The sequence below is a fragment of the Littorina saxatilis genome, linkage group LG1 (genome assembly GCF_037325665.1).
Source record: "Littorina saxatilis isolate snail1 linkage group LG1, US_GU_Lsax_2.0, whole genome shotgun sequence".
NCBI lineage: Eukaryota > Metazoa > Mollusca > Gastropoda > Littorinimorpha > Littorinidae > Littorina > Littorina saxatilis.
The window spans coordinates 64,332,239-64,348,577 of NC_090245.1; the positions used below are offsets into that span (position 1 = coordinate 64,332,239).

The window sequence follows — 16,339 nt, forward strand, 5'->3', positions numbered from 1 at the left end:
CGACATGCCAATCACAACGGCCAGCACCTAATAAGCGATCAACATGACCATAAATGACACGACTCAGCAGACGTTGGGGGCGGGGCCTAACGTTACCACGCCCACCACTCTGGTGGAATGGTCCACGGACAACAAGATGCGGAACGTGTTGATTGGCTCGGTGCTGGTGATTGTCAACGCCCTGACACTCATCACTGTGGTCCGTACACGCTCACTGCGGTCCCACACTAAGGTAAGGTGGAGAAGGCTGGTGACCGCTTGTACAAAACATCACGAAACGACACAATACCAAACAATGCAATGCGGTACGCTACGAAACAATACGATACGATACGGTACGATTGCGATGCGAAACGATACGAGACGAGACAAGACAAGACAATATAATACAACGCAATAAGATAGATAACACTACATCATGGCTTGCTGTGTCATACTCGTATCAGCTTTACACGTTTTATTAATTAGAATTTAATATTGAAATGCTAGCGAAAGCTAGCTTTTTAATATTTGAAAAAGCAACGAGTGTAAATCTGACATGACCCTGCAAGCCATGTAGCACTATGTTTATCATACATGTTGTTTTCACCTCATGTCGATGTACATTTCCTGAACATGTAACATATGAATAAACATTGTTTAAACCAAAGGAAAAAAACACGTTACTCTAGAAAGTATATCGTGACGTGTGCGTACTCAACATTCGTCCGGGGTAAACAGCAAGCGCAAAAGTGTTCCAAGAATGACGTTTGTCTGGGTTACTTGGACTTTATGAGCTCTGGAAAAGTAGGCCTCTGCCAGTCTAGTTTAACACGACCTCGTGTACATGATATACACACGTGTGAGTACATGTAAATGAATGAATAATTATGCGCTGTTATGATATCATTGAGGAACAAACAACAACTCCAATGATAAGTTCCCTCCACTGTATTGGGTCAAATAAATGATACAGTTATGATACATACACACATACACACACAATCATGAAAAAAAAGATATCAGGGTTATGGATTCAAAACCGGGTACTCACAGGTTTGAAGACATAGAAAAATCCGTTTGACAATCCCGTGCACAAACTAACACAAGAATCTTACCCGGAGTCTATCAAAAATCGCTACCCGTGAAGTATACAGGAAAACACACACTGACACACAGTCCGTGAAATCACTGGCACACGATATCCACAGTACAGATACCGACGCACGGCCAGTGTGTAAGCGGAAAAAACACAGTCACAGTTCACATTTAGGATTCGGACCAGACTGCGGCAACCGTCTGATCTATTTGCTAAATACTAATTATACCTTAATTAACTATGTTCTCCTGGACATGGCTTAACTCAACTAGATCACTCACAAAAACTGCTGATAATTATGTCCTTCACTTGAAAAAGTAGTGGTGTACTTGATCCTCCGACTGGCGATCTCGACCTAACCAGTTCACTTCGATCGTCCCGTGACCTTTCTGGGTCCAACTATACGGACTTTCCTGTAACCTCGCTGCTAGCTTCGTGAAAGTCCCGTCGAACTTCAGCTAAACTGGTCCAGAGAAATAAAATATTCGGCGGTTTCTCAGATGATTCTTCTTTCACGGCATCTGGCCGCAATCCTCCTCTCATGGACAGGTTACTAGACGCACTGCACAAACATGAAGAGCGGACATCTTGTTTTTACAATCTGTCACGGTATAAAATAACTTAACATTGTTTAAAATTTAATATCTCAAAATCGGAAAAAGTTACAGGAGTGATTTTTGTACCAACGTAAAGCTTGTTCAATTGCTCATTATGGGCAAAAAACCGGAATAGTCTGGCTTGTTCCGTTTTTTTGCAATTTGAGCTCAAAGACGCATGGTGTCATTTTGGAGTTTACAAACTTAGCACTGTGTGTTTGACAGCGCTGTGCGTGCACTGATTGCCTGGTCACTCCGAATCTCCTAGCAACATCAGTATAAGTCATCCCTCCTCTCAACATCCCTATTGCGACGAGTCTATCGTTCACACACGTTCGTGGCATGGTGAAAGACAGAGTGGACAGTTTTGGGCAAAGAGAAAGAAACATTTTAGTGTCAGTGTGACAAATGGATTTGTACATAATTCAGTATTAAAAGTATTTAACACATGTGTACAGATTGGCTTGCCATACTTGTGGTTCACACGAGTGCAGAAATCACCTGTTGAGAAGAGGTGACCTATTTTTGTAAAGTATATCTCCATTGGCTGCTATTGACCAATGAGAGACAAGATTGTTAACATTGTTGGATTGTGAAGGTTAGAGCATGACCGACAGTTGAAGAGAAGAGACGTGTCTCTGAATGTCTCCACGTTTGGGTTGTAATGCTGCTCACCAAACATTGAGGTCGAATACTGTACGACTCGTGTTGTGGAAGAATCATGAGTGATTCTATGCTGTGAATATACAGGTATTTATTGAATTGTATTTTGCTCAGTAATATTGACTTGTGAAATGACTGTGAGAGTCATGTTGTAAATTGGGTTGGAGAAGCGTGAGCTGTTGTCAGCCATTTTGAAAAGGAATGTTGTATGTTCTTTTGTAATGAAGTTACTTGTAAATGAGCTGGTGTAAATAATATAACAGCATAAGCTAGTTGACGGATAATTGAACAGTATTGAGAAAGAATAGCAGTATTATTTCGTGGAAAAGTTTATCTAAGAATGGAGACTTATGGTAGCATAAACTTTTTACGCAGCACCCCGGTCGGAGTGACGGATGCACCACTCGGCGGCGGGAGAGAGAGAAGAGACGGGCATTCCCTCCTTGGCGCCACGGATCCGTTGATTGTGGGCGCAAGGTTGTATTAGCGCTGGAGTTCTGGAAACCGGTGGAACCTCACCCCATAGTCACCACGAGCTGTATTTCGTCGTGGGTGATATGGATCCAGAGTATGTACCCGCTTAATAGTGAGTAGTCATTGTATTTGTGAATTACCACTGAAGAAACATAATCGTCAGAAGGATTGTGTGAGACGAAGACGTCGTCAACTGAGAATTACGTGACATGTGAAATGTGCGTAAAGTGAAACTGTGTTAAACAGGAAACATAATCGTCAGGAGAATTGTGTGAGACGAGGACTTCGTCAATCGTGAGACAGTTAGACTCCTACGCGTTTTCAAGATATTATTCTTATTATACATGAATGCAAGTGATTTGTAGACTGCATGAGAGATAACATATTTGTATTTTTGTGTTGATGTTACAATATAGGTACGAGGGCAAAGGGCAGTAATTGTGTTTCAGTCTTTGTACCTAGTTTGAGTGCTGTGTGTGTGTGAGTAAAAGTTAGTTAGTAAACAGAGCAGAGCACGCATTTTCTGATATAGTAACAAATACACACAGACACTTACACGAAAAAACCATCCGTAACAGTGAGTTGTTCTCACTCACAAACAAACGGACAAACCAAAGGCAGTACTTTCATGCAATATTCGTGGATCAGCAGCAGACCTTTTGCAGGTTTCAAGTACGGGTAGACGTGCCCCGAGAGTCAAAGAGTGCAGGCCTACCTGTTTACAGCACACACAGCGTGCACTGGCTGTCGGCAGCGTCGGCAAGCTTAGGCGTCAGTCTAGTAAACTCCAAAATGACACCATGCGTCTTTGAGGACCAATTGTGAAAAAACTAAGCAACCGAGAACATTCCGGTTTTTTTCCTCTTCTCAGGAATTGATGGTTCTATGATCGTACCACCCCGCTCTCCTGCAACTTTTTCCGATTTTGAGATATTACATTTTAAAACATGTTAAGTTATTTTATTCCGTGAGTATAGTTTCTGCAATGTAAATCGTTTCAGCTTACGCGATACAGAGAATATCGATATCCGAATGCCTATTAAAGTTACCTGTTAACGGGCTTTGACGATCGCGTCTCAGAAAACACAAGTAAGGGCTGGAACCTTCTCCTGCATTCTCTCCGGGCATTTTCTCCCCCCGCGCGATTAACATCGAGACCTTTCTCCTCGATGGACAGTCGTCATTCAAGTGTGCTACTAAACTTGCTACGATTCACGTGTATCTTGTTGGCTTTCGTGAAACGTGGAGGACACAAATGCTAAGGCCTGACTCAGTTGTTAGCCGTTTGATTTCCTTCACAGTGAATGGTTTAGTTATATAATGGGTGGTCTTTCTCACGAGCGTAGAATACAATACAATACACTACAATACAATTCTATTTGGTTTAAAATTAAACTCCCATTCATTTAAATTTGTAAATGACTTAAGCCCCAAATCAAGGACTAAGCAAGTTACCACTACAGTTTAACAATTTCTAGCTACCATTTTGTTCCTGTAAGATCCACATTACATGATTCTAAGCTTGATTTTGTTGCGTTACGTGACCTTGAAATTATTGTGTACCGCCTCGTGTGACGTGATACTGTGTACCGTCTCGAATGACGTAATATTGTGTACCGCCTCGTGTGAGCAGATGCTGGTGGGAAGCCTGACGTGCTCGGACATGCTGATGGGGGTCAGCACGCTGGTACCCCGCTTGTTGCCATGGCAACACCTGTCGCACGAACCTATGTGCGTCATCCGCTTCTCCGGCGTCCTGATGTCCGTCTACGGCACCTGTCTGTCCGTCATCTCCATCTCGCTTGACCGCACGTTGGCCTTGACCTTTCCCATCATGTACAGGTGCGTGTTTCTATCCTAGTAAACAAATATTCTAATTTCAAGAAATAGTTTCTTGATGGTTTTCCGGATCTCTAAACCATTCAGGGTGACAAAACCACGACAGAGGTATTCCTTGATGGTTTTCCGGGTCTCCAAATAATGCAGGGTGTCAAAACCACGAAAGAGGTACGTTTTGCTGATCCAAACATGATTTCTTCTTGGTTTTCTTGACCTCAGGATGTCAAAACCACGAAAGAGGCATTCCTAATCCAAGAAATGAGTTATTGGTGTTTTTTTTAAATGTTTTTATATGGGAGATTTATATAGCGCTTGACGTTCTCTAAGCGCTTTACATATTAATTTCTGCCGTGTGAGATGGAATATTTTACACAATGTATCACGCATTCACATCGGAAAGTAAATCTTAACCCATTACGGCGAATATTTACTTTTCACGGCCTATTATTCCAAGTCACACGGGTATTTGGTGGACATGTTTTTTTTTATCTATGACTATACAATTTTGCTAGGAATTACCCTTTTGTCAATCGTGGGATCTTTAACGTGCAGACCCCAATGTAGTGTACACGAAGGGACCTCGGTTATTCGTCTCATCCGAAAGACTAGCACTTGAACCCACCACCTGGGCCAGGAAAGGGTCCGATAGCTATAATGTCAATCGGTTCATGTAAGATACTGTTGTAAAAATGTACAGGCAAACCCAGAGTCACTTTGCTAACCCCCGTTTAATTGTAAATTATATACTCTAGCTGTTTTGGGGCTTCCGAAGGTCTGAGAAAGTCATGTCTTATAAGGGCAATTCCAAAAAATATGCTCACATAAGCCTGAAATTCAAAATGGAATTGACGGCTTTTTCACCGTACATATGCCACAAGAGATGTTTATAGTTACTTATACCATTCATCGCTTGCCTCTAGTTCACTCCCCTTGCATGCCGCCATTTTGTTTTGATGTCATTTGGGAACGCCCGTGTAAAGTCATTTTATGACAACTTTTAAGAATGGTGTGCTAGTTTTTAAATTTAGTCAAGTTTTGACTAAATGTTTTAACATAGAAGGGGAATCGAGACGAGGGTCGTGGTGTATGTGTGTGTGTGTGTGTGTGCGTGTGTGTGTGTGTGTGTGTGTGTGTGTGTGTGTGTGTGTGTGTGTGTGTGTGTGTGTGTGTGTGTGTGTCTGTCTGTCTGTGCGTGTGTGTGTGTGTGTAGAGCGATTCAGAGTAAACTACTGGACCGATCTTTATGAAATTTGACATGAGAGTTCCTGGGTATGATATCCCTAGATTTGTTTTCATTTTTTCGATAAATGTCTTTGATGACGTCATATCCGGCTTTTTGTAAAAGTTGAGGCAGCACTGTCACACCCTCATTTTTTAATCAAATTGATTGACATTTTTGTAAAGCAATCTTCGACGAAGGCCGGACTTCGGTATTGCATTTCAGCTTGGTGGCTTAAAAATTAATTAATGACTTTGGTCATTAAAATCTGAAAATTGTAATTAAAATTATTTTTTTATAAAATGATCCAAAACTTCGTTTATCTTATTCTTCATTTTTTTCTGATTCCAAAAACATATAAATATGTTATATTCGGATTAAAAACAAGCTCTGAAAATTAAAAATATAAAAATTATGATTAAAATTAAATGTCCAAAATCGATTTAAAAACAATTTCATCTTATTCCTTGTCCGTTCCTGATTCCAAAAACATATAGATATGATATGTTTGGATTAAAAACACGTTCAGAAAGTTAAAAAGAATAGAGATATAGAAAAGCGGACTATTCTCCTCAGCGCAACCGCTACCGCGCTTTTCTGGATTGTTAATTTCACTGCTTTTGCCAAGAGCGGTGGACAGACGATGCTACGAGTCTTGCGGAAAAAATGCAATGCGTTCAGTTTCATTCTGTGAGTTCGACTGAGCTTGACTAAATGTTGTATTTTCGCCTTACGCAACTTGTTATTGTTTTGGTTTCGAAAATTAGCCAAAGTTGCTACAGATGCCTAAAACTATCGTTTGATCTGTTTTTGAAATATCAAGTGCTAATACTTTTTGAAATATATTTAAAACAAACTCTACCCCAAAATGGTGCCACATCAGTGACGTTTTGGGTAGACTTTTTGTTTGTGGTGATGAACCGATTGGTTGATTTATTTCTTATTTCGAGTTTTCTTAGTTTTTAAATGGAGGAGTCCAACCATGTGATTTGAGTTTGTTTGTCCCCATTTTGTTGTGCACAAAGTGCGTCACTGACGTGGCACTGTTTTGTAACGTCTATGGCACTTTGAAACCATGTGTACTTGTTACTGATAGTTTTTAACCAATTTCCTTGTGATTTTATGTTACATGTTCTAACTAAGGTTAACATTGTTGTAACTGAAAAAAGCTGAGCACAAAAACGAGATCATTTGTCCGTTATTTTTAATTTCTAGTGCAGTTAAACCCAGAGATTTGTTATGATCCAAACAAAATGACCAAAACGCTATTATAAATGTTTCAGGTAACTGATCATCAAAAATAATATATCATTTGAAAGGCCAAACATTTAACTGGTTTACCTCTCAGAGATGACGCCATTAGGTTGCTACGTCATAAATGACGAGGCATCAAAATACTTCACTTTTGGGTTATGCTTAAAAAACGGGGTCTTTTGTCAAGAACCATGAACAACTCCTATTCTGTAAAGGAGTGTAGCTAGGTAATGACACAAAGGACATTTCTACAAAGGTGAAGAAAGTAACTTAAACGTTCATATAGAACCGTTCACAGAATTCTACACAATGACCTTCAGCTTCAAAAGCTGGCCGCAAAATGAATGCCTCATTAGCTGACAGGGAAACGGAAGAAGCAACAAGTTCCTCTTGCACGCGATCTGCTTAACCGTTTTGAACCAAGTAGACCCACACTTGTGATGAATCTAGTCACTGATAATGAGACTTTGGTTTCCTTCTATATTATTGCCAGAAAACACAAAACAATTGGGCCACAATTACGAGACGCACTACATTTGTAAGCAAGGGTTTCAAAGAAGAAACAGTGCTATTCGCTGTATTTTGAGACCACAAAGGTCCCGTTGCTGTCGATAATTTTTTGCTAACAGAACTGTCACTGTCACATACTATACAGGACCTTATTACGCAAAGTAACTCACGAGTTCAGCAGTTAACGACTAAACTGCTACACCCAGACCTCCCATCTTCTTCATGACAATGCCAGCCTCCACGAAATAAGGGCCGTGCCTCCATTCCTTAAAGTCTAAATGATCCCATTTTTGCCTCACGCATTCTTCGGACCTGAGTTTACTCCTTGTGACTTCTGGTTATTCCCTCTATGAAAATTAAAGTATCTGAAGGAAAGCAAAAACAAAGGAAAAATCGCAACCGCCGACAAAAACAATAGTGTAGAGCGAAGTGGATTGCACAGAAAAGTAAATCTGCGAGTGTTCGCAGTGCTGAAAGAAAATGTCATTTACACAAGAAAAGGCTGTTTCAGCACGACTAAGTCCATCGTTTGGTTCACCGCAATCTTTTTGCTACATAAGCGATGAAGAAAATGAAATAGTTTTTTCCGTAAGGTTCGCGGAGAAAGATGCTAACAATGTTTGAGTTTGGTTATGTTCAAATTTAGAATTAACGGGTTATTCCGCCCTGTCATTCTCGACTAACACCAACAAATATAAAGTGGAATAGTGTAGTTCACATTAATTATCTTGTCAAATGTACATACTCATTTGTTTGACGTGAGTGTATAACAGTAGATATATATATATGTATTATACAGCATGACTTCCCTTCTTTGTCTCTGTTAATCTAGGGAGAAAATATCCAGCGATATTTCTCCGTAGGCCTAAAGTTCGGCCATGACCTAGGCAAAATAACTTGCGCAGCCGCAGAAACAAGAAAATGGAAATCTTTTATGAAATGATTGGGGGCCACGCAAATTTGACCTCTTGATTCCGACCATGAACCCGCTGTTGATAATCTGGAAGGTCGTACCAGAAATGCAGATCTATCTCTGGCAGATTCATAGATTCAACCTACAAACTGCGACCTCATCTGTGATCAGATGGCCAAGCAATGCGTGACATCTTTTATTCTAAAGCCTTATGGCTCGTTTCGACAGATGAAATTAACCACATGCAGTTTATTCTTCAGAAAAATGCACACACAAAAATGAGTTGGGTTCGGTGATTTGTACATAAACGTCTTCCTCACGATAGATTCGCTGATTTGTCTTATGAAGCCGTCATCAACACGAACACAATGATTGCAGAAGCAAACTCTGTACCTACACGACCGAGACACAAGACTGATTATTTCACAGCTGCAATGTGAATAGAGAACAAAGACGTTTTGGGTAAGCTTACTCACGTCAGGTCTTCACTGACAAGCTAGGAACTGCAGACGGAAAATTCCGAACAAAAGTAAATGACGTCAAAGTCTCTTTCGCTTTGCGTGTAACTTTGTCATGACGTCTTTTTGTGACGACAGTATACGCGACAATTTGTTCGCTTCCGGTGTCATTTTAGACTGAAAAGCAACTCAAAAGAAGGAGCTGAGCCTGTGTCTTGAAACAGCTGAAACACTCTTTTGGATTGCCGTTTCAATGTTAACCAAAAAGTTTAAGAAAAAAACCAAGGTTCAGTTGCGAACTGACAGCGGATTGAGCATTTATTCCTGTTGATGAAGGTACGATTGAAGCTTTATTCTCTCCGTCAACCAACAAGACTAGATTTGTAGCAGACGAAAAACAAAGTGTGCGTTTTTCCTGTCTTGTGAAGGCGATTATGTCGTTATAAGTTATCTGTAAGTTGTGAAGACATTTCAAAACAAAATTTAGCTTTGATGCGTCACGGGATATAAGCTTATACGTTTTCATCCATGGAATTGGTTTTTTTCGTCTCGGCAGGGTGAATGAATTCATGATGTCTTTTCCGGAACTGTACAAAACTGGCCTTGCCAAGACTGAAACAAAATATAGTTCTACAACTTCTAGGCTTGGGTTGATGTCCCATGGTGAATTTCCAATGATTTGTTTCCACATCCCATAACAAATTCTCTTTACTTTGGTCATGCCATATATACGTTACAGCTCCGTCCAACCATGGTATCGCGTGATATTTTGTCTCGACGGGGTGAAAGAATATAATGACGTCACTCTCGGCAGAGCCTCGAGTGACGTCATCATATTCATTGACCCAGTCTCGACAAAATATCAGGCGATACCATGGATGGACGGAGCTGTAACTTATACATATTTGCAAGGAGGGAAGACAGCGGAGAACGTCAAAATAATGACAGCTCAAATCAAAACCGTGTGAATGACGTTTTGGAGCCAGAATCAGGAGCCATTTATCTTTCTGAGGGTCTGTACTTGTTTTCCCGCCAAGTTTGAATGAAATATTTTCGAAAAATCAAGGCGTTGTCTGAAGTGTACAAGAAAAAAAATGACCTTGACCGGTGACCTTTAGTAGTGACCTTGACCCGGAATGCTTTAAATATGTTTGCTAGAGGTGTATGTTCCTTTTAAGTGTATCAATACATGTACAATTGAAATAATTATTTTACAAATTATTCAGATGGGCAATGGTGTCGACGGACCAACGGGCGGACCAACGGACAGACGGACGGAGGGACACAGAGCCGTATAGTGGTTCAACAATGTCCGAGAAGATCAATACTCAGTTTAAAATCGGCCGTGTTAAACTACCTATATTTTAACAACAAAAAATGTATCACTATTGAACATTGAATTCACACGTGCCACGTCAGTGACGCTACATATTAACCGCTAGTCGCAATTTCTTTTATGTACCAGAACGTATGATATGTCTTGACTATGATCTAACAAAATCACATCATTTACTTGGCTAATCTCATAGAATTTTAGAATGTTGCTTTGTCAGTGAAATGCAGGTGAGCATTTTTGTCACGTCAGTGACGTTTTTCAAAACTCAAGTTAAGTACCCTTAGCTTTTTTTACCTCAACATGTTTAACCTTGGGTAGGAAGGTTGTCATGTTTGGGGAAATCAGATTCTCTGCACAAATTTGAGTTAATAAAGTCATCATGACTATTATTTTTATGGCGAATAATGTCTGATTTTTTTGTGTGTGCGAATGCCACGTCAGTGACGCTGGAATTGCCCATAACCGAGGAAGTCTTAAAATAGAGGCAAATGTATAAACTTTATGGAGAGAAAGTCTTGGAAAACAAGGTCTTATAACATAGTGCGCCTCAAAACAGAGGATCTTAAAACAGAAATTTGCTGAAGGCCTTCCTAATCGATCCCGAAGATGACATCACAAAGACTTCACCAAGCCTTAGACCCACATTTAATATAATGATTTAGCTTATATAGTGCAGTTTGTACAAAAGGCTAGTATTTTTTGTCCACAGGTTGTCCATATCCGTGGTGAAGGCACTACTAGCAGTTCTGGGGGTGTGGGGGATGTCGGCCCTGCTGACGGTTGCCTCCCTTGCCGATGGGTTCCCCGATAGCACATCGTGCGATATGATCCTGGTGATGAGTTCCCGAGGCCTTCTTCTCGTGGGTTACGTTGTGCTGGCCAGCATCGTTGCCATAGCAACTTTGTACGTCTACATCGGCGTGAGGCTGAGAAGGAGGAGGAGGAGGGTGGGGGTTCAGCTCAGTGCCAGGAGGCCGGGAGGGGGCGTCGCCAGAAACGACGGGGGTGACAACGCTGTGGAAGGCGGTGGTGGTGGTGCTGTTGATGGTGATGGTGGTGACTACCAAGCAGTGTCCATGAAGTGAGTCGGAACATTATCCCCCTTCTCTTGCTGTCTCCTTCTCCCTTGATAGACGATGTTCAGAAAGTGTGTATGGCTTATTTAAAGAGTCGCTTTTCCTTGTTTCCATAGAAACACTTTGGCAAGCCTACAATGTCCCGTGTAGCTGGCCTCAGTGTTTCTATGGAAACGCAGGGAAAAAGAAGGGAAACCAACTTTTCCACAACCCATAAACCCAGGGAGTTATATCCGGTATTCGTCTATTCTCTGCCCCCTTATTTTGTTTTCTTTATTTCTGTTTTTGTCTTCCCCCAAACATGTTTTGGGATCAGTTTGGTGGTTTGCGATGGTGTGTTGTGACTAATCCAAGCTGGTGGAATAAGTGAACGAAGCAGAGAATGGGAAAAGGCAACTCTCCGTCCACTTACTGTTCAAGTGACACAGGCAAAGAAAGGCGGGGAGTCACACGGAAGAACAAAGACACAAACATAGCCCTAATGGGACAATGAGACAGACATACAAACAGTTAGACAGTGTCCTAGGTCTCCGGTCCACTGCATAAACACTAATTTATAAAAAATGAAACTCTTTATTTCATGCGGTAGGGAAATAACTTACCTTTCTGGCAATATACGTGGTTTTAATATAGCTGGCCGCATCACAAAGATCTACAGCAACATGTATCTGTGTACTTTTTTATGACAGGTAGGGTATAATTCAGGATTTTGCTCCCTGTTATAAAATATTTCATGACACCAAATAAACCAAACATGTACAGAAAATGCTAGCGCGCCGACTTTCGCGGGAGACTTTTAGACATGTATCGTATTATTAATTATAAGATAAAAGTTTGATTTTATTTCATAAACTGTTAATCCGTTTTATTATCTCAATTTATGAAGATAAAAGCTTGATTGTATTTGTCATCTGTTATTCTGTTTCATTATCTCAATTTATGAATTTATGAAGATACTTTTTTTGTCACTGTATCACAATCATGGTCATCTGTTTTATTATCTCCCTTCCACAGGATGGAACACCGCACGACAGTAACAGCCACCGTACTGGTAGTGTCTTTTCTCTTCGGTTATCTCCCCATGGCCTCCTATCTCCTGTGGGCTGTGCACTCTGGGGCAGATCTTTTGGAAGAGGCAAAAGCACAACGCCTGCTCATCATCATCGCCTGCCCTCTCATCAACTGCATCCTCGACCCGCTAGTCTACTTCTGGAGGCTGCAGAACTGGCAGGCGGAAGTCTTCGGCAAATGTCGGAAGCTCGCCCAAAGGAACTCGTCGAGCTCGACCTCTGGTGTTCCTATTACGCAGAACACCCGGTAGACGACAGCTCGGTGTGTAAAGAGGGTTACAAATGTCAGGGAGTACACGGCTGATAACTGCTTGAAGCTCGGAGTCTTCGACAAAAGTCGGAAGCTCAGCCAAAGGGACTAATCGAGCTCGACCTCTTGTGTTCCTGTTACGCAGAACACGGGTACCTGAGATGTTATTTGTTTCAATGACTACCTATAAACCATTTCGTGTGTCTGTGGTATGAAGTGTACCAGGGATGTTATTTGTTTAAATGACTATCTAGAAATCATTTCGTGTGTCTGTGGTATGAAGGGTACCAGGGATGTTATTTGTTTAAATGACTACCTAGAAATCATTTTGTGTGTCTGTGGTATGAAGGGTACCACGTATGTTATTTGTTTCAATGACTACCTAGAACTCATTTTGTGTGTCTGTGCTATGAAGGGTACCAGGAATGTTATTTGTCTCTATGACTACCTAGAAATCATTTTGTGTGTCTGTGTATGAAGGGTACCAGAGATGTTAGTTGTCTCTATGACAACCTAGAAATCATTTCGTGTGTCTGTGCTATGAAGGGTACCAGGGATGTTATTTGTTTCAATGACTACCTAGAAATCATTTTGTGTGTCTGTGCTATGAAGGGTACCAGGGATGTTATTTGTTTCAATGACTACCTAGAAATCATGTTGTGTGTCTGTGGTATGAAGGGTACCAGCGATGCTAGTTGTCTCTATGACAATTTAGAAATCATTTCGTGTGTCTGTGGTATGAAGGGTACCAGGGATGTTGTTTGTCTTTATGACGACCTAGAAATCATTTCATGTGTTTGGAGAACGAAGAATATCAGGGATGTTATTTGTCTCTATGAGTACCTAGACATTATTTCGTGTGTCTGTGGTATGAAGGGTACCAGGGATATTATTTGTTTCAATGACTACCTAGAAATCATTTCGTGTGTCTGTGGTATGAAGGGTACCACGGATGTTATTTGTTTCAATAACTACCTACAAATCATTTCGTGTGTCTAGAGAAAGAAGAATATCAGGGATGTTGTTTGTCTCTATAGCTACGTAGAAATCATTTTGTGTGTCTGTGGTATGAAGGGTACCGGGGAATGTTATTTGTTTCAAAGACTACCTACAAATCATTTCGTGTGTCTGGAGAAAGAAGAATATCAGGGATGTTGTTTGTCTCTATAGCTACCTACTAAAATATCGTTTATGCCCAATTCGTTTTATGAAATAAGTAAGTGAAGTAAATGTGTTCTCTAACTTAAATCCATCATCTGAATATGTGCGTGCGTGCGCGGATGTGTTAGTGCGTGTGTGTTAGTGCGTGTGTGTTTGTGTGTGTGTGTGTGTGTGTGTGCGTGTGTGTGTGTGTGTGTGTGCGTGTGTGTGTGTGCGTGTGTGTGTGTGGTGTGTGTGAGTGTGTGTGAGTGTGCGTGTGCGGGCGTGCGTGCGTGCGTATGTGTGTGAGCGCGTGCGTATGTGTGTGTATGTGCGTGCGTGCGTGCGTGAGCGCGTGCGTACATGTGTGCGTGTGAGTGTGTGTGTGTGTGTGTGTGTATGAGTGCGTACGCAGGTGCGTGTGCGCGTGCGTAGGTACGCGTGTGTGTGTGTGTGTGTGATCAAGTTACAGCACGGAGTGAAAAAATAAATACACAGTAAAGCAGAAGCAGACAACTGAAAGCATAAAGACAGCTACACACCCACAAAAATGGCCCATTCACTAGGTAACATTAAACAAAACTATTCATTCTTGTTAGTGTAATAGCAACGACCGCTGATAGTAGAAAGCGTACTGTTAATGTTCTTGACCTTTCGATGGGACAAATCTGACATGCCGGTAGAGATCTCTTTCAGCTGAAGCGTTCCCTTCCGTGGGAGTGATGTCCCCTCACAATCTCGGGGAACAAGAACCGGAAATGACTACTTCGGCCTCCTTGTGAATGTAAGATACGGACAATAAATGCTGTGTCAGCAACTTTTCGTTTAATGGCTGGGATCTCTGAGGTTTTGTGTAACTGTGTAATTCGGGACAAGAATTATGGAATATTCTTTGTTCTGATGACCTGTTAAGTAATTGGCACCTCCAAACGATTTGTAATTTAGGCTAATTAAGCGACGATCGAAACGATAAATTCACTTGACAGATATTTGTATTTATTGCTAATTGCTTACTAAGGTATGTTCATTGTCTGGGTAAACTGGCTACGAATACGTGCTTCCCAATACTATAGAAAACATCATACAAATAATTTACAGCTCCAGTTTAATCAACTATCCCCTTCAAGCACTCACACTCAAACACAAACACACACACACACACACACACACACACACACACACACACACACACAAACACAAACACACGCATACACGCACGTACGTACACTTACACACACATAGTCTTCAAGGAGAAAATTGTAATAGTTTAAAAAGCTCATGCAAACAAACCATTGAAAACACATGTACTTTGAATGGATGGAAAGAGTTGGACTACAAACAGCAGTCTTCGAACTGAATACATAACAACAGTATTGCCTATGTGTTATGTATCAATGAAAGGTTTGCGAGTCAAGAGGGAAGTTACATACGTATTACTAAGTTCAGTGACACCAATAATATACCTTCGGTAATGAATATAGGTCGTATATCTCGTTTCAGTTACGCCCACAGTTAATCGATATCATCGGTAATTAATCAGTAGGTCTAGATCTGATGACTGAGTTGAGTGACGCCAGTACACTATCTGGAGTCATAAGTAGGTCAGAAAACTTTCCATTCACTCGGCCTGCATTGCATATGATTTTAGGTCAACTGTGACAACGGGATTTGCTCAAGTTGCTTGCACTGGGTGGTATGAACCTGTTGGGTCACAAGTCCTTAGAGAGTTGCACAATGATTCCATTGTGAGCATCCCGTGAAGCGTAAAGTCCAGTTCCTGACCTCGCCTGGCCGTTGGAACGGAAACTAGGGCGTTGCGCGTTCTGTTGAGATGGTGTGATGATGACAATATGACGAATTGGTTTAAAAGATACCAAGAACGGGGAGGTTACTCAGCCGGTTGCGGCACTGGCTTTGAAACCATGTGTTGCTACAGTGGAACTCCCATTCCAAGACCTTCCAGACCAGTTCACACTGCACCTCATGTTTATGTTATGCAGCTTCCGCTCGATATCATGCCTTTTTCTTTCGAAAATATACACATCGGAGCTTACGATTTGTTGCGGCAATGATCACTTTACCCGAGTGATAGCCGACAACGTGTTCTTATTTATCATTGTTTGACGCTAAAGCGGGGCACAACTCTCCCACAACGCTTGGAAACCCTGACAGAGTTATTTCCGAACATCGTCGATTCCCCAAGGACAATAAGATGCAGCAAATAACAACTGCCCAGTGTTATTAAACAATCATTCAGGCCACCACATATCCGTCCAGACTCTTACGTGAGACAAGAGTGGCTGCCTGAATGGCGAGGTTCAAACGGTCATACACATACAAGATTGTGGGAATATCAGCCCATGAACAAAGAAGAAGAAGATGCATTGTACTCGTACCTGTTCGCGGTGATAGCGTACCGCTTTGTTTCTAACCTGTTGTTTGTCATCCCCAAATCTTAAATAT

The 16,339-nt window shown here is 41.3% G+C and overlaps 1 protein-coding gene across 1 annotated transcript; it reads left to right on the forward strand.

The window, feature by feature from the left end:
* LOC138982395 (beta-2 adrenergic receptor-like) lies at positions 1-14,026 on the forward strand. The gene is made up of 4 exons (XM_070355703.1): positions 1-232; positions 4,445-4,653; positions 11,050-11,421; positions 12,431-14,026. The coding sequence occupies exons 1-4, from the start codon at positions 44-46 to the stop codon at positions 12,735-12,737; spliced, it is 1,077 nt and encodes a 358-aa protein (XP_070211804.1). The 5' UTR covers positions 1-43; the 3' UTR covers positions 12,738-14,026.
* Positions 14,027-16,339: the final 2,313 nt, after the last annotated feature.